The following is a 25,363-nucleotide window of genomic DNA, read 5'->3' on the forward strand; positions in this document are numbered from 1 at the left end:
ATATAATACTGTAGACACTGTTCTAGGAATTTCTCTGAGCACCGAGAACATGTTATATGGCTTTTCTGGTCTTAGCCAATGGAAATGAAAATGGCGGTATTCGTAATACAGCAGCTGGTTTTTGTTACTCTCTTTTTGTCTTTCTGGTCACATGGATAATCTCCTTTATCCTTGTTTTTATTTTTTTTTTAAAAAACTTTACCTTTCTAGTGACATTGCAAAAGTTTCCCAATGCTGGGAGCTAAGACACTGCAAGAAATTGCTTGGCAAACCATATGGGTTGGGTGTAAACTGTACACAATAAATAATAGGATTATTGTGCATGCTGATTGAATAAGAAAGGTATGAGAGTACCTTTAGATTGCCGGATTTTTTTTAGAATTTTAGATTGTTTAAAAAAGAAAATCTGTTTACCGAGCTTAAACAACTTTGGATCGTTGCCTTTAAGTGATGGGCTGGGACATTTAAATTATCATCCTAATTTTGTTACGGCATGGCGGCTAGACTGTTATCTTGGGGTCACTGAGACAATTTCAAATATACGCATTGCAAATATATGTACAGTGTCCTGATTTCCTTGAAGAAACCTTATAATGTATATATAGAGGTCCATTTTTAATGTCTTTATTACAATCTATCTTAGTAGACTTGTAACTATAAGAGCAAAAGTGAGCTTTTAAATTAAGATTAATTAAATAAATAAAGGGTCACGATGAGATATTTAGAGGGATGTGGTGGCTCAGTGGCTAAGATGCTGAGCTTGTCAATTGAAAGGTCGGCAGTTCAGCGGTTCGAATCCCTAGTGCCACGTAACGGGGTGAGCTCCCATTACTTGTCCCAGCTTCTGCCAACCTAGCAGTTTGAAAGGACATAAAAAATGCAAGTAGCAAAATAGGGACCACCTTTGGTGGGAAGGTAACAGCGTTCCGTGCGCCTTTGGTGTTTAGTCATGCCGACCACATGACCATGGACACATCTTCGGACAGCGCTGGCTCTTCGGCTTTGAAACGGAGATGAGCACTGCCCCCTAGAGTCGGGAATGACTAGCACATATAATTTAGAACCTTTACCTTTACCTTTACCTTATGAGATATTTATTTTTCCATTGAGATTAATGGGATTTAGAAGGTTTGACTGAGTATGTGCTTTTTTTCATTATAAACGAGAACATCTTTTCATTGTCTATGGTATATTATTAAAAACAGTCTTGGCCAGCAAATCAATTATATTTATTGCTTTCTGAGGTCTGTTTTTTAATTAAGAATATTTGTCCAATAATCTGTTAACATATTGATTAAACACATGTTAAATTTGTGCAATTTAGAATAAAAATTATCTAAGATGTGTACATAATTTGATATAATGCATATATTTGTACTGTCTCAGAAATCATTTAAATAAACTGCTTGAATTAGTCAATACATATTGAAGGTTTGCCCCAATGCCAGATTCATTTAAAGGTTTTCTTCTTATAGATTATAACTCTAGTTATAATCTAACTATAAATGCATGAAAATAATGCATTGATTGATTAAACCTCAGGCCATAGATAGATATTAAACAATAGTAGATACTGCAGAATGATGTTTCATAAATATGCAACCACATAACAACTTCATCATAAATTGACAAATTGAAACAGTTGAGAAGATGCAACAAATTAATATGAACCGATGCTTAATTGCCCGTAATATTGATTTGAGTTGATACATTTTTCTTCTCAGGAAAATTCTATAATTACGTCTTTAGTAGTTGTATTCTTGTATTTTAAAAGAATTTAAAGCAGTTTTCTCACACTGTGCACCATGCAGGGATATAAGATAGCAATTCTAAGAAGTCCCAGTTCCAAATGCTCAGAGTTATAATCCCAGCCTAACGGGAGAGCATGAGATTAACACGATTACCTTGATTGATTGATTGATTGACCGTATGCCCTCAAGCCTTTGTTGACTCTTATGACCACAGCGATAGATTTTCTCTGATGATCTGTCCCTAACCTAGTTCTTCAGCAATTCCAATACTCCCTCCCCGCCCCCACCATCACCACTGTAATTGAAACCACTATAACCTTCTGCTCAGGGGTGAAATCTAAAATTTGTTACTACCAGTTCTGTGGGTGTGGCTTGGGAGGGTAATGTGACTGGGTGGGCATGGCCAATTATTTTTTTTTTTTTACTTTTAAAACCATTTTTTCTACAACCTCTTCAGCGAAGAGGCTGTAAAAAATACTTTCAAAAGGCTCTACAATCCCACCTGAGTTGCCTGATTGGCAGAGACTTTTTTTCTTTTAAATGCCTCTCAGCTTGGATCGTCAGAGGCATTTAAAAGAAAAAGGTTTTTTTTCTTTTAAATGCCTCTGACAATCAGGCAACTCAACTTGGATCATCAGAGGCATTTAAAAGAAAAAAAATGCCTCTGACGATCCAAGCTGAGTTGCCTGATCGGCAGAGACTTTTTTTCTTTTAAATGCCTCTAACGATCAGGCAACTCAGCTTGGACCATCAGAGGCATTTTTTTCTTTTAAAAGCTTTGATGATCCCAGCTGAGCCGCACGATCACCAGAGGCTTTTTTTTTTTACTTTTAAAAGCATTTTTTCGGCCGAAGAGGTTGTAGAAAAGATGTTTTTAAAAGAAAAAAAAAAGCCTCTGATGATTGTGTGGCTCAGCTGGGCATGGGAGGGGGGGGGCAGGGATTTTTGCTACCGGTTCTCCGAACCACCCGCCTCCATCGCTACCGGATCGGCGATCTGGTCCGAACTGGGAGCATTTCACCCCTACTTCTGCTGGTTGTTCTCTTCTTGTTGTCAGCCCTGGAGGCCATCTTTTCTTTTAGATCTTTAGGGCTGCCACACTTAGTGCTGTGGGAAACTGAGGAGGGAGGTTTGCATGGCATTGGTAGAGGTATTTAGCCATAACAACATTCTTTTCTCTGAGAGTCAAGGACGTTCAGCCTGCACCTGGAGTGGTGTGACTGGGAAGCATCTCCTCCCAGTCGGGACGGTGAATTGATTGGACACGTGGGTGCAGGGGAATGGACTTTCGACTCTCCTTTGGGTGGGGAAAACCTGGGAGCTTTCAGATTCGGGTTTTCCCAGATGTGCCAATATGACATCTCTAATAAAATGGAACTTTGAGGAACTGCCTTGGAGACTTCTTTGGTTGGGGGTGTTTCTTGGAACCCTGACATTTGTCTTTCCTTCCACCTTTCCCAATATTACAGCCTTCTCCAGAGAGCTGGGTCTTTGCATAATCCAGGGCTAGGATAATTTGTAGTATAATTTGAGTGTGGTCATTTGTGTGTCAAGTGAGAACTTTTGGTTTGATTTATTTGATTAAACCACTTATTTATTTTCTTGGTTCTCCATGGCACTCTCACTCAATAATCTTCCTATCTTGCTTCTTCAAACTCCACCTTAGGCTTCAATAGGGAATATCATGGCTTGCACCATAATGCTTGTCAAAATCTAGTTTTATATAGCATTTGTGGTATAGATAGAAGAGAAGCCACTAGTCAATAAAATGAGACCCACCCCATTCCCTACTAGTACTGATGATGTTACCTAGTTTGGTCATGAAATATCTGCAAGAAAACAAGCAAACTCAGAGAGCGCCAAGGATCCCACGTTTGTGATATAGTCTCATATGTGCTTGCTTGGAAATAAAAGTATAGCTCAGTGATGGCGAACCTTTTAGACACCGAGTGCCAAACTGCGTGCATGCGCATGCCCAAACTGAAAGATGCGAGCGCAAATGTGCACATGCATGGACATATACGAACATACGCATGCACAGGCATGCACACACATGCAGAGATATGTGCACGCATGTGCACATGTGCAGCAGAGACTTGAAGACCAGCTGGCCTGCAGGAGGCGGGGCATCCCAACACCGGCAGCAGGGCGAGAGGTAAGATCTTTTCCTTTCATGAGTTTCTGTTTTGTTGTTTGCAGGGAAACAGAAGCTCACAAAAGAAACACCACAGAGATTTGACCTGGGGCGACGATGCACATGCCAGCAGAGAGGGCTCTGCATGCCACCTCTGGCACCCGTGCCATAGGTTCGCCATCATGGGTATAGCTGAACCTACTGGAAAGTGTGTTTGGAGTATATAACAGTTGATGTGGTTCTATCACTAGGGTGAAAACTGATTCAGGTATTATCTATAGAGTTGAAAATGCTTTTACAGCTCCAAGTGGCCTTGGTTAAAACCAATGGTGAAATCTAAAATTTGTTACTACCGTCTGTACCCTATAAAGAAAATCTGTACAAAATGTTTTATAGGTGGCACCTCCCACCAGCCAGACTGGCAAGAATGTTCCCCAATACTCCTCCAACATGCTGGAAATGTAAACTTCACAAAGGAACCTATTATCACATGTGGTGGACCTGCCCAAAGGCAAAACAATACTGGCAAACGATCAGAACACAAATAGAAGAAATTGCACAACAAAGAATAGAAATGAGGCCAGAAACCTTTCTACTGGGCATAATAAATACACAATATGAAAAGGAAATAAAATATTTAATCATTCATATAACAACAGCAGCACGAATAATTTTTGCACAAAATTGGAAGAGTAGTGACATACCAACAGAAGATAGAGTAATTAGTAAAATCGTGGAATGTGCAAAAATGGACAGACTCACAAAGGAATTACAAAACAGAGAGGAACATGACTACTATCTAGTATGGGAAAAGTGGTACACATGGTTGGAAGATAGAAAAAGGAAAAAAAATTAGGAAGTAAGTGGAGTGACCTAATATAAAAATAGGAACATACACTACTAATGCAGGTTAACAGTGAATTATAAAGATAGATATAAGAGAAAGACCAACAAGGAGGAGTCAAAAGCACAAATAAGAACAGACAGTACAGTTGCAACAAATTGGATAAGATGTATATTTGAATTCTTGTTTACATGTTTACATGTTTTGTATGTTTTATTATTTGTTTTGTCTGTATTTTTAAATAAATAAAAATTTATAAAATTAAAAAAAATTGTTACTATGGGTTCTAAGGGCATGGCTTGGTGGTGGTGGGGGTAATGTGACTGAGTGGGCATGGCCAATTTTTTTTTTTTTTTTACTTTCAGTGAAGAGGTTGTAAAAAAATGCTGAGTTACCTGATCGGCAGAGGCTTTTTTTCTTTTAAAAGCCTCTGACGATCCAAGCTGAGTTGCCTGATCGTCAGAGGCATTTAAAAGAAAAAAAAGTCTCTGTCGATCAGGCAACTCAGCTTGGATCGTCACAGGCATTTAAAAGAAAAAAAGGGTTTTTTTTCTTTTAAAAGCCTTTGACGATCCAAGCTGAGCCGTGCAATCATCAGAGGCTTTTTTGTTTTACTTTTAAAAGCAGGTTGTAGAAAAAATGTTTTTAAAAATTAAAAAAAGGCCTCTGATGATTGTGTGGCTCAGCTGGGCATGGGGGGGGGGTGGAAGAGGGATTTTTGCTACCGGTTCTCCGAACCACCCGCCTCCATTGCTACCAGATCGGGTGATCCAGTCCGAACCGGGAGCATTTCACCCCTGGTTCAACCCCATAGCATTCCGTAGCTGACCTATTTGATGTAGTCCTCGCTGGTTACAGTGGTATAAGGATAAAAGGCAAAATAGCACAAAATTCCTTGGCTTCCTTTCAGAAAACCCTCCCTTCCTATAACCCCTGACCAACATTAGTAGGCAGGGCTTGGATGGAATGGATTGTTTGCTAGGTCAATTTATGCCCACTTCCCAACTAAGATTGCTCTATCAATCCTTTAATATAACCCATGATAAAGAAATACAACCTTTGGGGAGTTTGACCTTTTGATACAAAGATCTTTTAAATAACTTGTGCAATTTCTCAGCTGTCATTATCTATCTTGCTCTGATGCTCTTGACTCAGAACAAAGGTGATATGATTTCTTCAGTTTTCTGTCATCTCCCAGGCATCCTTGGGGGGAAAAAAAGAATACAGTAGATGGGATTGTATAAGCCCCTAAGGGAGGGTCCTTCTCTTGAGACTCTGTTGAAGAATTTTCCCCTCCCCTGGAGAAATTTAATGAAACGATCCATTTATTTTAGTTTGTTTGATTTTTGAATTCATACTCTGCTTTTGCATTTGTATGAACACCCAAGCCAGCTTGCTCTAAGTAACTAAATAAATATATGAAGAACAGCTGCAGGAACTGGGTATGTCTAATTCAATGAAAAGAAGGACTAGAGGAGACATGATAGCAGTGTTCCAATATCTCAGGGGCTGCCACAAAGAAGAGGGAGTCAAGCTATTCTCCAAAGCACCTGAGGGCAGGAGAAGAAGCAATGGGTGGAAACTAATCAAGGAGAGAAGCAACTTAGAACTAAGGAGAAAATTCCTGACAGAACAATTAATCAGTGGAACAACTTTCCTCCAGCAGTTGTGACTGCTCCAACACTGGAAGTTTTTAAGAAGATGTTGGATAACTGTTTCTCTGAAATGGTGCAGGGTTTCCTGCCTAAGCAGGGGGTTGGACTAGAAGACCTCCAAGATCCCTTCCAACTCTGTTATTCTAACTATAAAAATTAGGTTTAGCAATTGAGGTATCTTCAAAAGGGTCTTACCTCATCATCTAAATAACTTTAGGATTTCAGAAATAACCCTACAATTTAACTTTACCCAGTGGTAGGATTCAGCCAGTTCGCACCACTTTGGGAGAACTGGTTGTTAACTTTCTGAGCAGTTTGGCAAACTGGTTGTTGGAAGAAATCATTAGATTTAGCAGAGAACCGGTTCTTAAATTACTTGAATCCCACCACTGACTTTACCCCATTTTTTTTTCCTGGACAGCTTTGAAAAGCAGCCTCCTTTAAAGCACTTTGCAGAAAGTCAAGACATATAAAATCTTGATACACATCATATGAAGTTGATATGTAATAGATGTCGTTGGGTACAGATGCTTCTTGCTACTTGAATTGTTGAAGATTGAAGAGCACTTTCAAATCATGAACCTGATTTTTCTTCAGAAATGGAACCTCATCTGCAACAGGCATCTTTGCAGTCCTTGAGGCCCACACATTCAAGGGAGAATTTCAGAAGGTCATTCATCCCCAGCTTTTATTTTAAACATTTTAAATAATGCAACAACGTTAGAAAAGCCCCATCTAATGAACAATCATCTTTGTCCTAACTATTGAACCTTCAGAAGTCTTGATACTTCTTTAAATAACTTTTAACTTAATTTTTAAAAAAATTATATGCCACCTCTCAGATAAACTTTTCAGGCATGTAACAAAGGAGTTAAACACAGATTGATAACATACCTCAATGTATTATAGTGTGATTTTACCAGTGAGTGGATAGGTGATCCAAAAACCTTTTCACTCTGGCTTTGTGGGGGAGCATTCAACACACACTCACACCTGTCTGGATCCCATGAGACATCCTTCCACAGTTCAAAAACTTGCAGGACAAAATAGACTATATTTTAAAAACTGGGAAAATTAAAAGCCTCAGTGGTCTTCAGAGAAAGAATTGTGTAGATGGAGAGCTACACTAAGAAGTTTCTCCCTTTCCGGCCATATCTTATCACAGATGTTGTCCATGCAAAAGTAGGCTGGCATGGGAACAAGCGTTAATTTAGATATCTGGGATTGTCACGTTCTCTACCGCCTATGTTAATTTAAAAAAAAAAAGGGAAGAAGAAATGGCGTTAAAGACATTCTTAAACATAATTTGAATTATTTTTTTTAGGATTTCCTGCTTGATTTTCAGTTCACAATACGTAGGTATCCGCTAGAAAATTATTCACTTTAGTGATATGTTTGACATAGGGGTGAAGGACCTTTATTGGATGAAGTGTCAACTTTTCTCCTTGCGTACTTCATGGAAGGTAAGATATTTCCTGGTATATTTCATGAGAACTCGATGTCATTAGTATCTTCCACACCTCTTGGACTTGGTGATCGGACATGTCTCTTCCACCAACACCAGCTAGCTGTGTGATCTTCTGTGCATGAGCAAAAGAGCAACCATTGTAGAGAGAACTGGTTTTGAGAAGACAGGATTGAGGTGGGCTACATTATAAAGCATTGTGTAAAGAGGCTCCTTATCTGTGACCTTGTGGGATTTAGCCTTTCTGCATTATATAAAACACATGAACAATGGTTGCAGGGATTGTTTAATGAAAAGAAAGACTAGGAGTGACATGATAGCCATCTTCCAAAGCTAAAGGGCTGCCCCAGAGAAGAGGGGATCAACCCAGGGGTGAAATCCAGTAGGTTCTGAAAGATTCTGGAGAACCGGTAGCGGAAATTTTGAGTAGTTTGGAGAACTGGCCAAATAGCACCTCTGGCTGGTCCCAGAGTGGGGTGGGAATGGAGATTTTGCAGTATCCTTCCCCTGGAGTGAGGTGGGAATGGAGATTTTGCAGTATCCTTCCTCTGCCACACCCACCAAGCCACACCATGCCCACCAAGCCACGCCCACAGAACCGGTAGTAAAAAAAAAATTGGATTTCACCACTGGATCAACCTATTTCCAAAGCGCCTGAGGGCAGAACAAGAAGCAATGGATGGAAAGTAAACAAGGAGAGGCCCGAGCTAGAAATAAGAAGAAATTTCCTGACAGTTAGAACAATTAATCAGTGGAACAACTTGCTTCCAGAAATTGTGGGTGCTTCATCACTGGAGGTTTTTAAGAAGAGATTGGACAATGATTTGTCTGAAATGGTATAGGTTTCCTGCTTGAGCAGAGGGCTGGATTAGAAGGTCCCTTCCAACTCTGTTATTCTGTTAAATATTAGTTTAGTTTAGTTTAGTTTAGTTTATTTTGGATTTATATACCGCCCTACTCCCGAAGGACTCAGGGCGGTGAACAGCCAAAGATAAAACACATATAGTATAAAATTTAAAAAACAATTTAAAATACATTAAATAAATTTGGCCCAAACTGATTAAAACACCCCTGTTTTTTTTAAAAAAACTAATTAAAATTAAACAATTAAAAGGAGTTAGGCCAGCCCAGCCTGCTGGAATAAAAAGGTCTTGAGGGCACGGCAGAAAGTGCGTAAATCTGGGATCCTCCGTATCTCTGGGGGGAGCTCGTCCCAAATGGCAGGTGCCCCCACAGAGAAGGCTCTCCCCCTGGGGGCCGCCAGTCAACACTGTTTGACCGATGGCACCCTGAGGAGTCCCTCTCTGTGTGAGCGTACTGGCTGGTGAGAGGCTACTGGTGGCAGAAGGCGGTCTTGTAGGTACCCAGTTCCTAAGCCATGGAGCGCTCTAAAGGTGGTAACTGAGACCTTGAAGTGCACCTGGAAGACCACCGGGAGCCAGTGCAGCTCGCGCAGGAGAGGTGTTACATGGGAACGCCATGTCGCTCCCATAACCACCCGCGCGGCTGCATTCTGGACCAGTTGGAGCCTCTGGGTGCTCCTCAAGGGGAGCCCCATGTAGAGAGCATTACAGTAGTCCAGGTGGGAGGTGACGAGGGCATGTAGAGAGCATTACAGTAGTCCAGGCAGGAGGTGACGAGGGCATGTAGAGAGCATTACAGTAGTCCAGGCGGGAGGTGACGAGGGCATGTAGAGAGCATTACAGTAGTCCAGGCGGGAGGTGACGAGGGCATGTAGAGAGCATTACAGTAGTTCAGGCGGGAGGTGACAAGGGCATGAGTGACAGTAGTCCAGGCGGGAGGTGACGAGGGCATGTAGGGAGCATTACAGTAGTTCAGGCGGGAGGTGACAAGGGCATGAGTGACAGTAGTCCAGGCGGGAGGTGACGAGGGCATGTAGAGAGCATTACAGTAGTTCAGGCGGGAGGTGACAAGGGCATGAGTGACAGTAGTCCAGGCGGGAGGTGACGAGGGCATGTAGGGAGCATTACAGTAGTTCAGGCGGGAGGTGACAAGGGCATGAGTGACAGTAGTCCAGGCGGGAGGTGACGAGGGCATGTAGAGAGCATTACAGTAGTTCAGGCGGGAGGTGACAAGGGCATGAGTGACAGTAGTCCAGGCGGGAGGTGACGAGGGCATGTAGAGAGCATTACAGTAGTTCAGGCGGGAGGTGACAAGGGCATGAGTGACAGTAGTCCAGGCGGGAGGTGACGAGGGCATGTAGAGAGCATTACAGTAGTTCAGGCGGGAGGTGACAAGGGCATGAGTGACAGTAGTCCAGGCGGGAGGTGACGAGGGCATGTAGGGAGCATTACAGTAGTTCAGGCGGGAGGTGACAAGGGCATTAGAAACCCCCTGGTGCCTCTTGCCTAGCATTCTCTGAACATTGGCCGGGCAGGAGAAAAAAACAACAACAGAAGACAGCTAGACTGTTCAATGCAAGGAACTCTCTTCAGCTCCCCTGTCAATGAGGAAAGTCTGCCAATCGCCCTCGGCTGTGTTTCGTTCAAAGGGCTATTGTAGGGCTAATATCCACGCCTGAAATTCTTGAAGGAAACAAGGCAGGGAATACAAATGAAATCCATAACGCAATGTCCCAGATGCGGGGGGGGGGGGCAGGCAGGCACACACACACACACATAAGCAGACACATTTATATCACAGGGCTGCATTTGTGGTCTTGAACCCCAGCCCTATTAAAAAAAAAGAGGCTCCTTGCAAGTATGTGCAAAACGTCCGTCTCCTTCCCCCTTCAATACCCTAAGAAGTTAATTCTTTGTGTTTTGTCTGCCAGCCAACCTGCCTGTTGGCAGGTCCCGTCCCCATCCACCCTCCCTCTTGCATAACTTCATAAAGGGGAGAAATATTATGAGGCTGGAGCAGCTGTGGGTGTCTCCCCTTCCTCCTCCCTCCCTCCCTCCCTTTGCAACCAAACATCCAAGCAAGCGCACACATGCTTCCTTCCAGACCTCCACCCACCCCCCAGACCTCTGGTGATCATTTATTTGAAATCACTTGTAGTGTAGGGGAGGGAAAGGAGGAGGGGAGAGGGAGGAGCAGATTCACGGCTTGCTCAAACAACGGGATTTTTCCTCCACATGGCCCTGAACTTCTTCCCCTCTTCATTTTTCATTCTATTGCACAGCTGATTTCTAGGGGAACAAGTTGAGAGGAGAGGTGAGTGACTTTTCCTTTTGCCCGTTCCATGTTTGGTAACCTAATAGAACTTATACATCTGGGCGTCGGAGGGAAAATTACTGTGTGTGAACAGTAGTGTAAAGCAATCTTTCATCCCCCCCCAAACATTAGTTTACTCAGTGGGAAAAACCAGGCCCTCCAAGAGGATTTAATCTCGGGTTTTGTTTTGTTAGGGGCTCCAGCTGAAGAAAATGAGCTGGTTTGAGGGTAGCTTTCAGGAATCTTGTTTTTCTCATGATATCTTTCCACCAAAACCAGAAAGTGAATGGAGCCAAAGAGATGAGGCAAGACCCTGGAGACATGGGAATTGGGGAATTGGAGACTAATGTGTATTTTGCAGCTCTGTACAGAACAGCATTGCAGGAGATGCTGAGCTGCCAGCAGTGGCGAGGATTCAGGAGAAAGAGGCAGGAAGAAGTTTGCTCCTGGAAAGGAGAGAGAGGCTGGGATGCCGGCAAGCAATGTTCAAGAAAATCAAGGGCAGTGGTGGGATTCAGCCGGTTCGCACCACTTCGGGAGAACCGGTTGTTAACTTTCTGAGCAGTTTGGTGAATTGGTTGTTGGAAGAAATCATTAGGGCAGAGAACCGGTTGTTAAATTACTTGAATCCCACCACTGGTCAAGGGCAGCAAATAATGCAGCAAAGGCAACATGGATAAATGGGATTGGAGATCTGGGCTGGGAACCGGGTTGTCTTAAATTGAGAAAACATGTTGGCTCTCTCTATGTCCTGCCACACTTGACAGATGTGTTTGACAAAGGTGACCTCATGAAAGCAGGTTCTAAACCTGATGACTACTTTCCAAATTTAACAGAGCTAGGGGAAGCAAGGAATGCTTCTTCAAGGTTTTGGTTACCACCTTTAGAGCGCTCCATGGCTTAAGATCTGGTTATTTACGGGACCGCCTACTACCACCAATAGCCTCCCACTGGCTGGTACGCTCTCATAGAGGGGGGCTCCTCCGGGTGCCGTCGGCCAAACAATGTCGACTGGCGGCCCCTAGGGGGAGAGCCTTCTCTGTGGGGGCACCTACTATCTGGAACGAGCTCCCTCCGGAGATACGGAGATCCCGGATCTGCGCACCTTCCGCCGCGCTCTTAAGACCTTTTTATTCCACCAGGCGGGCCTGGCCTAATCTTTTCCCTCTTTTAATTATGCAAATTTTAATTGGTTTTTTAAATGATTGGGGTTTTAATACGTTCGGGCCAAATTTGTTTAATTCAATTTTACTTTGTTTTTAAATTTTGTATCTATGTATTTTTACCGTTTGGCTGTTCACCGCCCTGAGTCCTTCAGGAGTAGGGCGGTATATAAATTAAATAAATAAATAAATAAATACTCCATGTATCAGAGTCTGTGGGATGCCCACTTGGCTTTCTAGCGTTGGCCAAGGGAGATGATCTTCCATCCGGCATAGCCTTAGGAGAAGCTGCACAGTGTCCCTCAAGAGAAGGACTAGCTGGGCCACCAAGGAGTTATAGCCAGGAAGCTGTTAATGCTGTTCCTGAGGCAGTTGCTTTTTTTGGCTAATGGTTGGGCTACCTCTAGTTGGCTCTGACTGGCCCCATGTCCGAAAGGGGACTGTTTAGTATGGAATCAGATGTTTGATACCAGTGTCTATGACTTTTAACAGCTGTATTGTTTTCATGTGATGGGAAATACTATCTGTTATTATTATCTGTTAGTGTTTCAAGGATACAAGAAGAAATTATTATATCTGCGAGAGGACAAGTGAAGGTAGATTACTCTACAGTACTTCTAGTCTAGTGGATTACTTCTGATTTTTTTTCTTGACTGTAGGATTCTTTTAAAAAGCAGAGATGAATGATCATTCCATATGTTTGTGTGCGTATTTAGGTGTGCATTTCTTTCTCCCCAAAACTAGTATTTAAAAAAAATAATCTATTGAGATGGTGGCATGTGTAAATAAACTTTATTGAAAAACATACTTTGAAAAACATTTTTTGTTACTTTCCTGGGAGAGGGAGGTGATGCAGAACCTGATGCATTGCAAAAATTAGCAAAATCCCAACTCTGAAGAGTAATTATTTTTAAATCTGTGCATAAGTATCCTGAATCTACATAGTGTCTTCCAGATGTATTAGATTATAATTGCCACATTTCCCAGCAAACACAACCAGCATCTGGAAGACTCTGGGGACAGAGGAGGTTTATTGAGAAGGCATGGATCAAATGAGTTTTCAGTTCATACAGATGACTGTTTATGAATAACATATGGCTGGAGTACATGGGGGATTTAACAGCCTTGGAAATGTTGGGGAATTGTCCCTTCCCATTGGTTCTGCTTTCAAGGGAATGCAAGTTGACATCTCAAATTCTGGACTGTATGATCCAGGGCTAAGAATAACTAAATATATACCTTTGGAACTGAACTCTTTGCAAGCTGCTGGAGCAATTTTATCCTCCAACAAGTTAGCTTCTATGCTTTGGATCCACCAGGATTTGTCATTTAGAAACCAAAATCTGCTTATTTGTTAGATTCAGTGGGAACTGGTAGTGAGAATACAGAGAAATGTGTTATAAATTTTTCAGCACCAGCTAATTACACTATTACAAATTCCAGCCTTTGACTTATCTTTAAAAAATGGTGCATTAGGCAGGATCTTTGTTGTTGCTGGAATAATTTCAACGCTGAATATTGTATACGCTTTTCAGAATTATTATTATGTTAATAATAATAATTTTAGTAATTTTAATTAGCAATTTTATGATGTTTGTGTATCTATATTTTTCTTGACTGTACACCGCCTTGAGTCCTACGGGAGAAAGGCGGTATAGAAATATAATAAAGAAAGAAAGAAAGAAAGAAAGAATAACTTAGTCCAGTGTTTCGCAACCTCAGCCACTTTAAGATCTTCCCCATCCTGGCTAGGGAATTCTGGGAGTTGAAGTCTATATACAGTTGCTGGGGTTGAGAAATACCAAACCAACCCATTAGAGGATTATGGCGTTAGGTTTGTAAATGTATATTATTTATTGGACATATGGCTGCCTATGTCCTAGGATTGTAGATAGCTCACAACAATCCATAAAAACATGGCTAAAAACAAAATTCCCCTTCCTGCCAGACCAAACATCATTGCAGCTCAACCCCCATCCTAGCCCAATGCTTTAGCCTCCAGAAGGCTAAAAGGATAGGGATTCCTGGATTTCATATAGGAAGATGCTCCAAAGTCTGAGCAGTGGGGCAGCCACTGAGAAGGCAACCTTCTGAGATCCCATCAGCAACATTTAAGGGTGGGGACCTGGAGCACAGCCATCCTAAACTAGAAGGATGGGCTGATACCCTCAAGGAAAGGCAAATCCCCCACGTAATCTGGCTCTGTGCCAAGTAGGGATGTAAAGGTGATAACCAGATCTTCAAATTGCATCCAGAAAGCAACTGGGAGCTAATGCATCTCATACAGCAGTGGTGTTACTTGGATGAACTTCAAGACCACTCAAAACTGCAAGTGCTGCTGAGTTCTGGAACAGTTGCAACATCTGGATGTCCAAGGACAAACCGTCCAGAGTGCATTGTACAAATGCAAACAGAAGGTGACAAAAGCATGAATGACTATGGATAAGATGTGCCAGTAAATTTGCAAGATATACTTTAAATAATTTTGTCAATACTTTATACAATAACCCATGCCCTACATGGCATAGTACCAGGGCAGTGGTGGTATTCAGTCGGTTCTATCCGGTTCGGGAAAACTGGTAGTGGCGGCTGTGGGAGGCTCCCCACACCTGCCCGGACATCATCACATCCCATTTGTGACACTCTGCACATGCGCGGAAGGTTCTGTGCATGCGCGGAAGGTTCTGCACATGCGCAGAGGGGGCGCATGCTCACATTTGTGAACTGGTGGCGAAAGTAAGTGAATACCACCCCGGACCAGGGTATCCGAGGAGCTGTCTCTCCGCAATGGGACCGCCTACCCTACTTGTGCCAGTGGAAGAGGCCTGCTACAGATCCCGTCTGCTAAGGTGAAGCCGGTGGGGTCAAGGAGAAGAGCCTTTTCTGCTGTGGCCCCATCGCTGTGGAACATTCTATCACTGGAGGGGAGAACTGCCCCCTCCCTTTTGGCCTTTCGGAAGGGTATCAAAACCCGGCTTTGCCAGCTGACCTGGAGCCCCAAGGAGGGTGCTCATTGCTGGAGGTGATTGACAGGGTAAGAAGACTTCATCCCCATCCCGTCTGGCTCTTAGGTCTCTTAGCTCGGTTTGTAGTTCTTAATAATATTTTAACTTTATGTTGTTTTAATCTTTTAATTTATTATTTTTATTTGTTTTATAACCTGTAAGCCACCTAGAGCAGGGGTCTCCAACAGGGTTTCAAAATTTTTTACTACCGGTTCGGTAGGTGTGGCTTGATGAGCATGGCAGGGGAAGGATACTGCAAAATCTCCATTTCCTCCTGATCATCTGGGACTTGGGAGGTGGAGAATAGATGGAGGTGGGGCCAGTCAGAATTTTTACTACCGGTTCTCTGAACTACTCAAAATTTCCGCTACTGGTTCTCCAGAACTGGTCAGAACCTGCTGAAACCCACCTCTGGTCTCCAACCTTGGCAACTTTAAGACTTGTGGACTTCAACTCCCAGAATTCCTCAGCCCGCTTGCTGGGAGTTGAAGTCCACAAGTCTTAAAGTTGCCAAGGTTGGAGACCCCTGATGTAGAGTCACCTTGTAGGGGAGATGGGCGGCATAAAAATTATAAATAATTAAATGGAAAATCTATGTAAGTTCTTACAGACACTTTGTAAATGAAAAGCAAAGTTGCTGCAATCCCCTAGCTTTCTGCTGTATGTTCCTCAGACTTGGACTTTACTACTGGAGTTCTGCCAGAGCCAGGACTGGCAGTCCTGATCTAAACATCGGCTCACTGGCTTCCAGAGAAATCCAAGTAGACATTAGCTCGGCTGGGTGTCGTTTGTGATAAACTACAAAAGGATTGATGCCTTATCATGTTGACTTTCATATCAGTCCATGTATCATTAACTAAGGACAACTATTTAATTTTTCTTGAATGGACCATCCTTGGAAATTCTGGGCAGTCATTTAACACTCAGTATTGAGCGCATTGTCAACATTTGACCTCACTTTTCTTGCTGCTGAAATCAACACTTCGAGAATCTCCACCAGCTTATTTTTAAGCAAAAATCAAAGGATCAAAGACACACACCCAAACACCCCCATCTTGTCTACCCTGTTTTCCCCAAAATAAGACATCCCCTGATAATAAGCTCAATCAGGCTTTTGAGTGCATGGCAATAAGGCCAAGCACTTATTTAAGGGTTCAAAAAAATATAAGACAGGGTCTTATTTTGGGAGAAACATGGTATATGTCTACACTGTAGACCAGGAGTGTCAAACTCAAGGCCCGTGGGCTGGATCCAGGCCACAGGATGCTTAGATCTGGCCCGCAGTGCAACCCTGGAAACAGCGAAGGATTGGCCCGTGGTGTCTATGCCAGCAAAAACGGAGCTTGCAAGGGCCGTGGGCGGCCTTTACGAGCTCCGTTTTTACTGGCAGAAGGTTGCAGGAGGCCTTTGCAGCTGGAAATGGAGCTTGGACCCACACAGGCGCCCCCAACATGAGTGACGTCGAGATGGCCATACTCATCCTGGCCACACCCACCCCAGCTCCCTGAGGTCAAAGATAGCCCTGATGGGACCCTCAGTGAAATTGAGTTTGACACCCCTGCGGTAGACAGAAAATGTCAATGGAATGGATTGCAAAAGAAGACTTCCAGCGACTTCTATGGGAATGGAGTTGAAGAACTTCAAAACAGACTTTCATTGCTAAGGAACTGAGGATGAAAGTGAATGAAGACTTTTCCAAGTAATTAATTCAAATCATACACACTATGCACATTTGTTTATTTATTTATTTATTTATTTTAATTTGATTTATATGCCGCCCTTCTCCGAAGACTCAGGGCGGCTTACAATGTGCTCAGCAATAGCCTTCATCCTTTTGTATATTTATACAAAGTCAGCTTATTGCCCCCACAAACTGGGTCCTCATTTAACCTACCTTAGAAAGGATGGAAGGCTGAGTCAACCTTGAGCCTTGGCGAGATTCGAACCCTGCAGTAATTGCAGGCAGCTGGTCTTAATAAGCTTAATAACAGGGTGCCTTAAACCCCTGTAGTACCAAGGCTCTTATGAAAAATGTATACCAAAAATAGTGGTTTGTTTTTTTTTTAAAGAGCATTTAGAGTACATTTTAAAGGCCTGCATAAAGTATATTTTAAAATACATTTTAATAATATATCATATAAATATTAAATAGGGAATTCTCTTTTAAAAAGGATTCCAAAGACATTTATTTAAAACGTTGTACCTTAAAGAAAGTTTTGCACAAAAGCATTTTTATTTATTTGTTTGATGTATAGTCCCTGCTTCCTCCAGTAATTAAAGTGGAGGGTACATTTTAAAAGGTATTCCAACTGAAAAATATGTTGCCTTATTAATATAAACCTAGTGGAATAAAATAGAATTGTGTGCATGAATATGTATATGTGAAGCCCTTATAGCTTCAGAAGCTGCTATTTGTCAGATTCTGTCTCAATGTTTTATTTGCAAATTGTGTTTTGTGTGTATCAGGGGTGAAATCCAGCAGGTTTTGAAGAACCGGTAGCAGAAATTTTGAGCAGTTCGGAGAACCGGTAGCGGAAATTTTGAGTAGTTCAGAGAACCGGCAAATACCACCTCTGGCTGGCCCCAGAGTGGGGTGGGAATGGGGATTTTGCAGTATCCTTCCCCTGGAGTGGGGAGGGAATGGAGATTTTGTAGTATCCTTCCCCTGCCATACCCACCAAGCCACACCACGCCCACCAAGCCACGCCCACAGAACTGGTTGTAGAAAAAATGCTTTTAAAAGTAAAAAAAAAAAGTTGGCCACGCCCACCCAGTCTCATTAGCCCCCCCACCAAGCCATACCCACAGAACCGGTAGTAACAAATTTTACATTTCACCCCTGTCTACCACCCTTTCTTGCTATCACAGTTCACAAGACACTTTCTTCTAACCCTGCTCAATATTTTCTACTTAGGATGGGTTCATTTCCGAACACTGTTGTAGCCTTTATCATTTTCCCAGCAAATTGATAAGGCTGGATTTTGGAAGATGTGGATTTATGTTGATTTTAATTTGCTTTAATTAGACCAGATGATATGACTAAAGTCAGGTGATATGGCAAAGAGTTGGATATACAATAAAGAAAATATTATCTTGTCTATTGATGCTCTCTTGTTTGTCATGTTGGCAATATAGACTTCAGAGATGCTATTAAATCCCCCCCCCCAGTTTTTCCCTTTTTCTCTTTCATACCACACACGCCTGCACGCATGCATGCACATCCCTACTGTTCATACTATAATTATATGGACATATGACTTGGGTTCTGCAAGTCACATTCTATGTTATACAGGCTTAAATCTGCCTTTATAACACTTTCACAGTTAGGGAAAATAGCTGAATGCAGATCTACCAAACTTTATCTTTTTTCTGATGCCAATATTGTGGACATTGAAGAATCTGACTCATACTAAGCTTTACCAAATGGATTTCATTTTGCCTCGGGTATGTGTGCCCAGTTCTTCTCTACTGTTTTACGCTTCCACGTGAAGACTTTGCCCCAGTTAAAAATCAGCTTTGGACATATCTTAGATATTGGATTTTGGCTCCTTCTGAGAGCTTAGTCAGCCTTTTCTGGTTCTGGGCCAAATGATTTGAAAGAAGGCCCTTTATTTTGCAGGACTGGAGCTTCTGGATGGCCTGTTTTCCTGTTTTGGGGAAATATAAGCCATGCAACATTGATTAGGAACTTTGTACTCCCTGACTGCTTGGTATTAATTCTTATGCTTTTGAAATCACTCTTCCATTATCTTCATTTAGAATACAGAATAACAGAGTTGGAAGGGACCTTGGAGGTCTTCTAATCCAACCCCCTGCTCAAGCAGGAGACCCTATACCCGTGATGGCGAACCTATGGCATGTGTGCCACAGGTGACACGTGGAGCCATATCGGTGGACGCGCGAGTGTTGCCCTAGCTCAGCTCCAGCATGCATGCACGTGCCAGCCAGCTGATTTTCAGGCCTTCTGGGCCCACTGGAAGTTGGGAAATAGGCTGTTTGCGGCCTCCGGGGGGGCGTGGGGAAGGCTGTTTTCATCCTCCCCAGGCTCCAAGAAAGCCTCTGGAGCCTGGGGAGGGCAAAAAATGGGCCTACTGAGCCCACTGGGCCATTACATGCCAAAAGTGGGGGGACCGTGGAGGGGGTCATGTGTGTGGGGGTGGGGTGCATTGAATTATGGGTGTGGGCACGCATGTGCGTGACCCCTCTGTGCTCCCCCTGCTTTTGGCATGCAACGGCAAAAAGGTTAGCCATCACTGCCCTATACCCATGATGGCAAACTTATGGCATGTGTGCCAGAGGTGACACACAGCTCCCTCTCTGTGGGCACATGAACTTCGCCCCAGTTCAGCTCCGCCGTGCATGTGTGCGGACCTCCCGCTGGCCAGCTGTTCTTCGGGTCTCTGCCGTGCATGCACGGGGGGGCGGTGTGTGTGGGGCGCTCCCACATGCGTGGGGGGCAGAGTGCATGCGAGGGCGTGCATGCATGCATGGGGGGACAGGGCGCATGTGGGGGCCACATGCACATGCGTGGGTGGGTGGGGCGCATGCGGGGGCACACACATGCACAGGGGGGCAGGGCACATGCAGGGGCTGCATGCGCATTGCATTTTGGGGGTGCGGGTATGTGCATGCGCTTTGGGCACTCGGTCTGGAAAAGGTTATCTATCACTGCCCTATACCATTTTAGGCAAATGGATGTCCAATATCTTCTCTAAAACCTCCAGTGATGGAGCATCTGCAGCTTCTGGAGGCCAGCCGTTCCACTGATTAATTGTTCTCATTGTCAGGAAATTTGTCCTTAGTTCTAGGTTGGATTTCACTTCGATAGGCTTCCATTCATTACTTCTTGTCATGCCCTCAGGTGCCTTGGAGATACCTCTTCTCTGTGACAGCCCCTCAAATATTGGAAGATTGTTATCATGTCACCCCAGTCCTTCTCTTTGTTAGACATACCCAGTTCCTGCAGCTGTTCATAAAATGCTTTAGTTTCCAGCTCCCTAATAATCTTTGTTGCTCTTCTCTGCACTCTTTCTAAAATTTAACCATCTTTTTTCTATTGACCAAAACTAGATGCAGTATTCCAAATGTGATTTTACCAAAGCAGGATAAAGAGATACTAATGTGACGTTGATACTATCCCTCTGTTGATGCAGCTTAGGATGTAATTGGCTTTTTTTGCCTTGATGATTTCCCTTTCTGTCCCCTCATTTATTTAACATCATTTATGAAGATGTTGACAAGTACTGGGCCTAAGACAGAACCTCCTTATGCTTCCCCCCCATGTATATGTAGTTCCATTGAGGATTATCTCAGTGAGTAATGAATCCATCTGGTGGTGATGCTGCCTATTCCATATTTTTTCTATCTTACCAAGAAGTAGGTTGTGGTCTACTTTATCAAATGCCTTACTCAAGTCCAAGTATACTATGGATTCGGGATTTCTCTGGTTCACTAGTTTAATCATTTTGTCAAAATACGGTTTGTCTGGCATTTCACCGTGGAAAGTTGGGACCAATTCATAAGTCAAAATACTCTTCTCACTACAAGTCTAACTAATGTATTCCTAGAAGATGCAGATCGGACTCTATCTCAGCACATCCAGTGGAAAAAAATTCTTTCACTTCTCTGCAAAATATTTAAATTATTAGCACTGTTAGGAATTTCTTCCAGTAGAATCTGCCTCTGCATTTGTGGCTCTGCATCTCGGATTTCAGATTCTGCAAGAGGGTCAAGAAATTTATGCCAGCATGGTGAAGGGAAGGCAGACTTGAGCTCTGTCACTTTATAGCACATCTAACTTCCCAAGTGGATAATCTAGGGTGATTTGGAGATAAACCTGGAGATCATAAAGTTAGGGACAGCAATCTATTGACGGGTGAGTCTGCTACTTGAGCATTCAATGAGAAAGATCATGTTATCATCCTCTTAAAATAAATAATACCGGTAATTAAAACAGTAATAGTGTCACAGTAATTAAAATAGTAATGTAGATTTACTTTGTTTCATCCTTAATGTGCCAATGAATTGATGCTAATCTCAATAATTTCAATGCGGGGGTGGGAAAACTCCATTGTGCTGAATGATTTGCATTTGTAGTAACAATTTGGAATGACAGCTCAACTAAGGTTCTTTTAGAAAACACTGTTATCAATCTGTTGAGCACTGAAGTAATAAGTTGGAGGAGGAATCTGCTTTGAGTGAACTTTCAGCTTAGCTGGTTAGCCAGATACAATGTCTGTAAGAAAAGATGACAAAAGATGCAGGGTGAGGTGACTGAGGCACAACAAGGCTGATTTGCACAGCAAGTGCAAAATGGTTGACGGAAAAATAAATGGAAAAGAGTTGGCGGTAGATAAGAAGTATCTCAGCCATCCGAAAAACAGTTTCCACAGTCTCCAAAGCACCTGAGGGTAGGACAAGAAGCAATGGGTGGAAACTAATCAAGGAGAGAAGCAACTTAGAACTAAGGAGAAATTTCCTGACAGTTAGAACAATTAATCAGTGGAACAACTTGCCTCCAGAAGTTGTGAATGCCCCAACACTGGAAATTTTTAAGAAGATGTTGGATAACCATTTGTCTGAAGTGGTGTAGGGTTTCCTGCCTAAGCAGGGGGTTGGACTAGAAGACCTCCAAGGTCCCTTCCAACTCTGTTATTCTATTCTATTCTATTCTATTCTATTCTATTCTATTCTATTCTATTCTATTCTATTCTATTCTATTCTATTCTATTCTATTCCATTCCATTCCATTCCATTCCATCCCATCCCATCCCATCCCATCCCATCCCATCCCATCCCATCCCATTCCATGAAGCGAAGTGCTTTGTACCATTTCTGTTCATTTCCAAGTAACAAATTCATGGCTTTTCTTTTTGGTCATTTTCAAGCACTCCAGGAAACCTGCTCGGGATGCTGAACAAGCATCCTATGATGCCAGCATCTTGTATGGAGATGTGATCTTCCTTTCTCCCATTCTTTCCTAAACTTTCAGGGCCATGGGGAACAAAAAGAGTTGGGATGTGGAACTCAATGGGACTGTGATTGTGCCGGAGACAAAGGCAAACCCACAAAAGGGGAAGGATGAGCTAGAAGAAAGAGGCCAGTGGACTAACAAAGTAGAGTATGTGCTTTCTGTGGCTGGAGAGATCATCGGTCTGGGAAACGTTTGGCGATTTCCTTATCTCTGCTACAAGAACGGAGGTGGTAAGTATCCAATATTCATAACTTGTCAGTGTCATGTAATTGCTTGGGATCGTTGCTTATTATGCAAGAGCTTTGAAACAAATGTGAAGTTGCAAATTAGCAAACCATGTGCAATAGAGAGATTAAAGCATAAAACTGGCTATAAACATTTACAATGTAAAATGAACAACTCACAATAAAGCCATCGGGTGATGGACCAACCTGTGAATCATCAGATAACATCTCATCATCGTATCTGGCGTGACAGATTGTTTGCACATTGTTTGTGCTGGCAATGCAAAATATTACGAGCCGCATATTTGTCCTTATCAGTAGGAAAATCACAAATCTGCACAGCCTTCCATATGTTAGACTTTCTGTTTTAAAATTGTGCCAAAATCCTTGATCTAGGGAAGAAGTAGAACGGACAAGGAATGAGAATGGATAATGACCATGTCAAATGATCATAAATATTCCTATTTATATTTATGACTATTTGATAGTAGCAGCTGTTGTCTGGAGTTTTACATATCTACTATACTTGGCAAGAGTCTATATGACTGGTGTAGCACTGGTGTCGTATTTAAAGAAATGAACAGATATAGGGAGAATGCAAGCCATGAAATGTCAATGAATAAGGGTGAACTTACCCCTACCCCAGGAATCAGCAATCTGCGGCTCTGGAGCCACATGTGGCTCTTTCACCCCTCTGCTGCGGCTCCCTGTCACTCAAAATATGTGTCACAACTGCCAATGTGCGACACCTGCCGGCACCCAATTTATTGAGCTTTTCAAACCCTGGTAGGCCAACCATAGATAAATCCAAGAAAAGTTTCAGAAGAAAACAGAATGTTTAATTCAACTACATATGCAAGTTTTGTGGCCGCTCAAGAAATAGTCAGGTACGGGAAGGGTTTTGTGGCTCCCAGTGTTTTCTTTTCTGTGGGAAACAGATCCAAATGGCTCTTTGAGTGTTTAAGGTTGCAGACCCCTGTCCTAGCCCGTCTCTTCCATTCCAATCTAACTTGTGGAAGAATTTGGAAGAGGAAGTGCTAGGTATGGTTCTTGATCTTCTGGAGAACAATAGGACGTATAAGTCTAACAAACCTAAATAGCCTTTGTGGTTGTTATGGCACATTGTCACAATACAGGGACTTCCCTTTATACAGGTTGTCCTTGATTTACGACCACAATTGAGCCCAACATTTCTGTTGTTAAGGGAGACATTTGTTAAGTGAATTTTGCCCCATTTTATGACCTTTCTTCCTTCAGTTGTTAAGTGAATCACTGTGGATGAGAAGTTAGTAATCTGGTTGTTCAGTGAATCCGGCTTCCCCATTGACTTTGCTCGTCAGAAGGTCACAAAAGGGGATTACGTGACCTTGGGACACATCAATGGTCATAAATCTGAATCAGTTGCCGAGCATCTGAATTTTGATCATGGGGATGCTGCAAAGGTTGCAATTGTGAAAATCAGTCACTTTTTTTCAACGCCATTGTAACTTTGAATGGTCACTAAATGAACTGTTGTAAGTCGAGGACTACCTGTATATGTGTATTATACTTCATAGCAGGGGTGAAATGCTTCTGGTTCGGACCGGATCACCCAATCCGGTAGCAAAGATGGCGAGTGGTTCAGAGAACCAGTAGCAAAAATCCCTGCCCCCCCCCATTGCCCAGCTGAGCCGCACAATCATCAGAGGCTTTTTGTTTTTATTTTTAAAAGCATTTTTTCTACAACCTCTTTGGCTGAAAAAATGCTTTTAAAAGAAAAAAAAAGCCTCTGATGATCGTACGGCTCAGTTGGGATCGTCAGAGGCTTTTAAAAGCATTTTTTCTACAACCTCTTCGGCCGAAGAGGTTGTAGAAAAAATGGTTTTAAAAGTTAAAAAAAAAAAAGTTGTCCACGCCCACCCGGTCACATTACCCATAACCACCACCAAGCCACGCCCACAGAACCGGTAGTAACAAATTTTACATTTCGCCACTACTTCATAGTGCATATAGAAAAGAGGTGGGACTTGCATTACAATATTGTGTTGCTTCATCTTTTGATCCCCTAAGTTCCATTGCAAATACCAAAGTGAATGAATATGATAAATGAGCACACTGCCCCCAGAGAATTAATTTAAAATACAGATATTCCTGGGGAGAACCTACAGAGAGTGGTAGAGTCATCAGGATCTTTAATAGCACGACAGATCTTGTTTAATAGGGATTCCTCACATTTCTATAGCTACATTCCACCTGCGGTCTCAGTGTAGATTGTTGACTAAATAATGGGACAGGAAATCACATTTCCCCAGAGACAACGTATTGTGCTTGAGAAACTGGGAAGATGCTATCCTTCAGCAGAAGAGCTTGACGAAGTTCTGGTAACCAAAGGCTAACTAAATATTGCACATTGGATGTACTTGAAACTGTACATGTGTACACAGTTTTTTCTGTTGGGAATAGTTACGGATTGTACTGTAATAGAGACTAAGCTGGTTTTGAACTTAATAACAGCTGCCAGATTACTGGTGGCACAGTACTGGAAGAAGGAAGATCCACCTACTATTAAGGAATGGACATTAAAAGTTGTGCATCTGGCGGAAATGGCAAAAATTTCATCATACCTTAAAGACCATTCAAATGAGAGAGATATATCGGAATGGAGAAAATGGATTGATTACATACAGAAGAAGTATCCGAATAAGAAGATTCATATAGCTTATGAATGAAATAATATTAAGTAGTTTATGTTTGTTTTTTTCTGAGTTACAAGGAGTTAAGGACCTAGGGAGAATATGAAATGTAATAATTTGTTAGCACATTTTAGTTCTTGGTTTGTGAATGCTATACCCTGTGCTCGTTCTGGGAAGTCTAGGGAGGGGGGTGGGGGGAGGGAGGGGAAGGGAGGGAGGGAAGGGGAGGGGGGGTTGAGGGGGGAAGGGTGGGGGGGTGAAAATGTTTGCATTTTTCATAAAACTTTTCAATAAAAAAAA

General features: G+C 42.5%; 1 protein-coding gene across 2 annotated transcripts in view; it reads left to right on the plus strand.

Moving 5' to 3' along the window:
* Nucleotides 1-10,815: 10,815 nt before the first annotated feature.
* Nucleotides 10,816-25,363, plus strand: part of LOC117655362 (sodium- and chloride-dependent betaine transporter-like) — a 75,778-nt gene continuing 61,230 nt past the window's right edge. The window contains exons 1-2 of one of the 2 annotated variants that reach the window (XM_034402752.3): nt 10,816-11,026; nt 22,186-22,397. In XM_034402752.3, the coding sequence (XP_034258643.2) occupies nt 22,190-22,397 (208 nt within the window). In that variant the 5' untranslated portion in view covers nt 10,816-11,026; nt 22,186-22,189. The remainder of the gene's footprint in view (nt 11,027-22,185; nt 22,398-25,363) is intronic. The other variant, XM_087873703.1, reaches the window with a different exon arrangement.

This window comes from Pantherophis guttatus, chromosome 7 (genome assembly GCF_059756535.1).
Source record: "Pantherophis guttatus breed Tessera chromosome 7, ASM5975653v1, whole genome shotgun sequence".
In the NCBI taxonomy this organism is placed as follows: Eukaryota; Metazoa; Chordata; class Lepidosauria; order Squamata; family Colubridae; genus Pantherophis; species Pantherophis guttatus.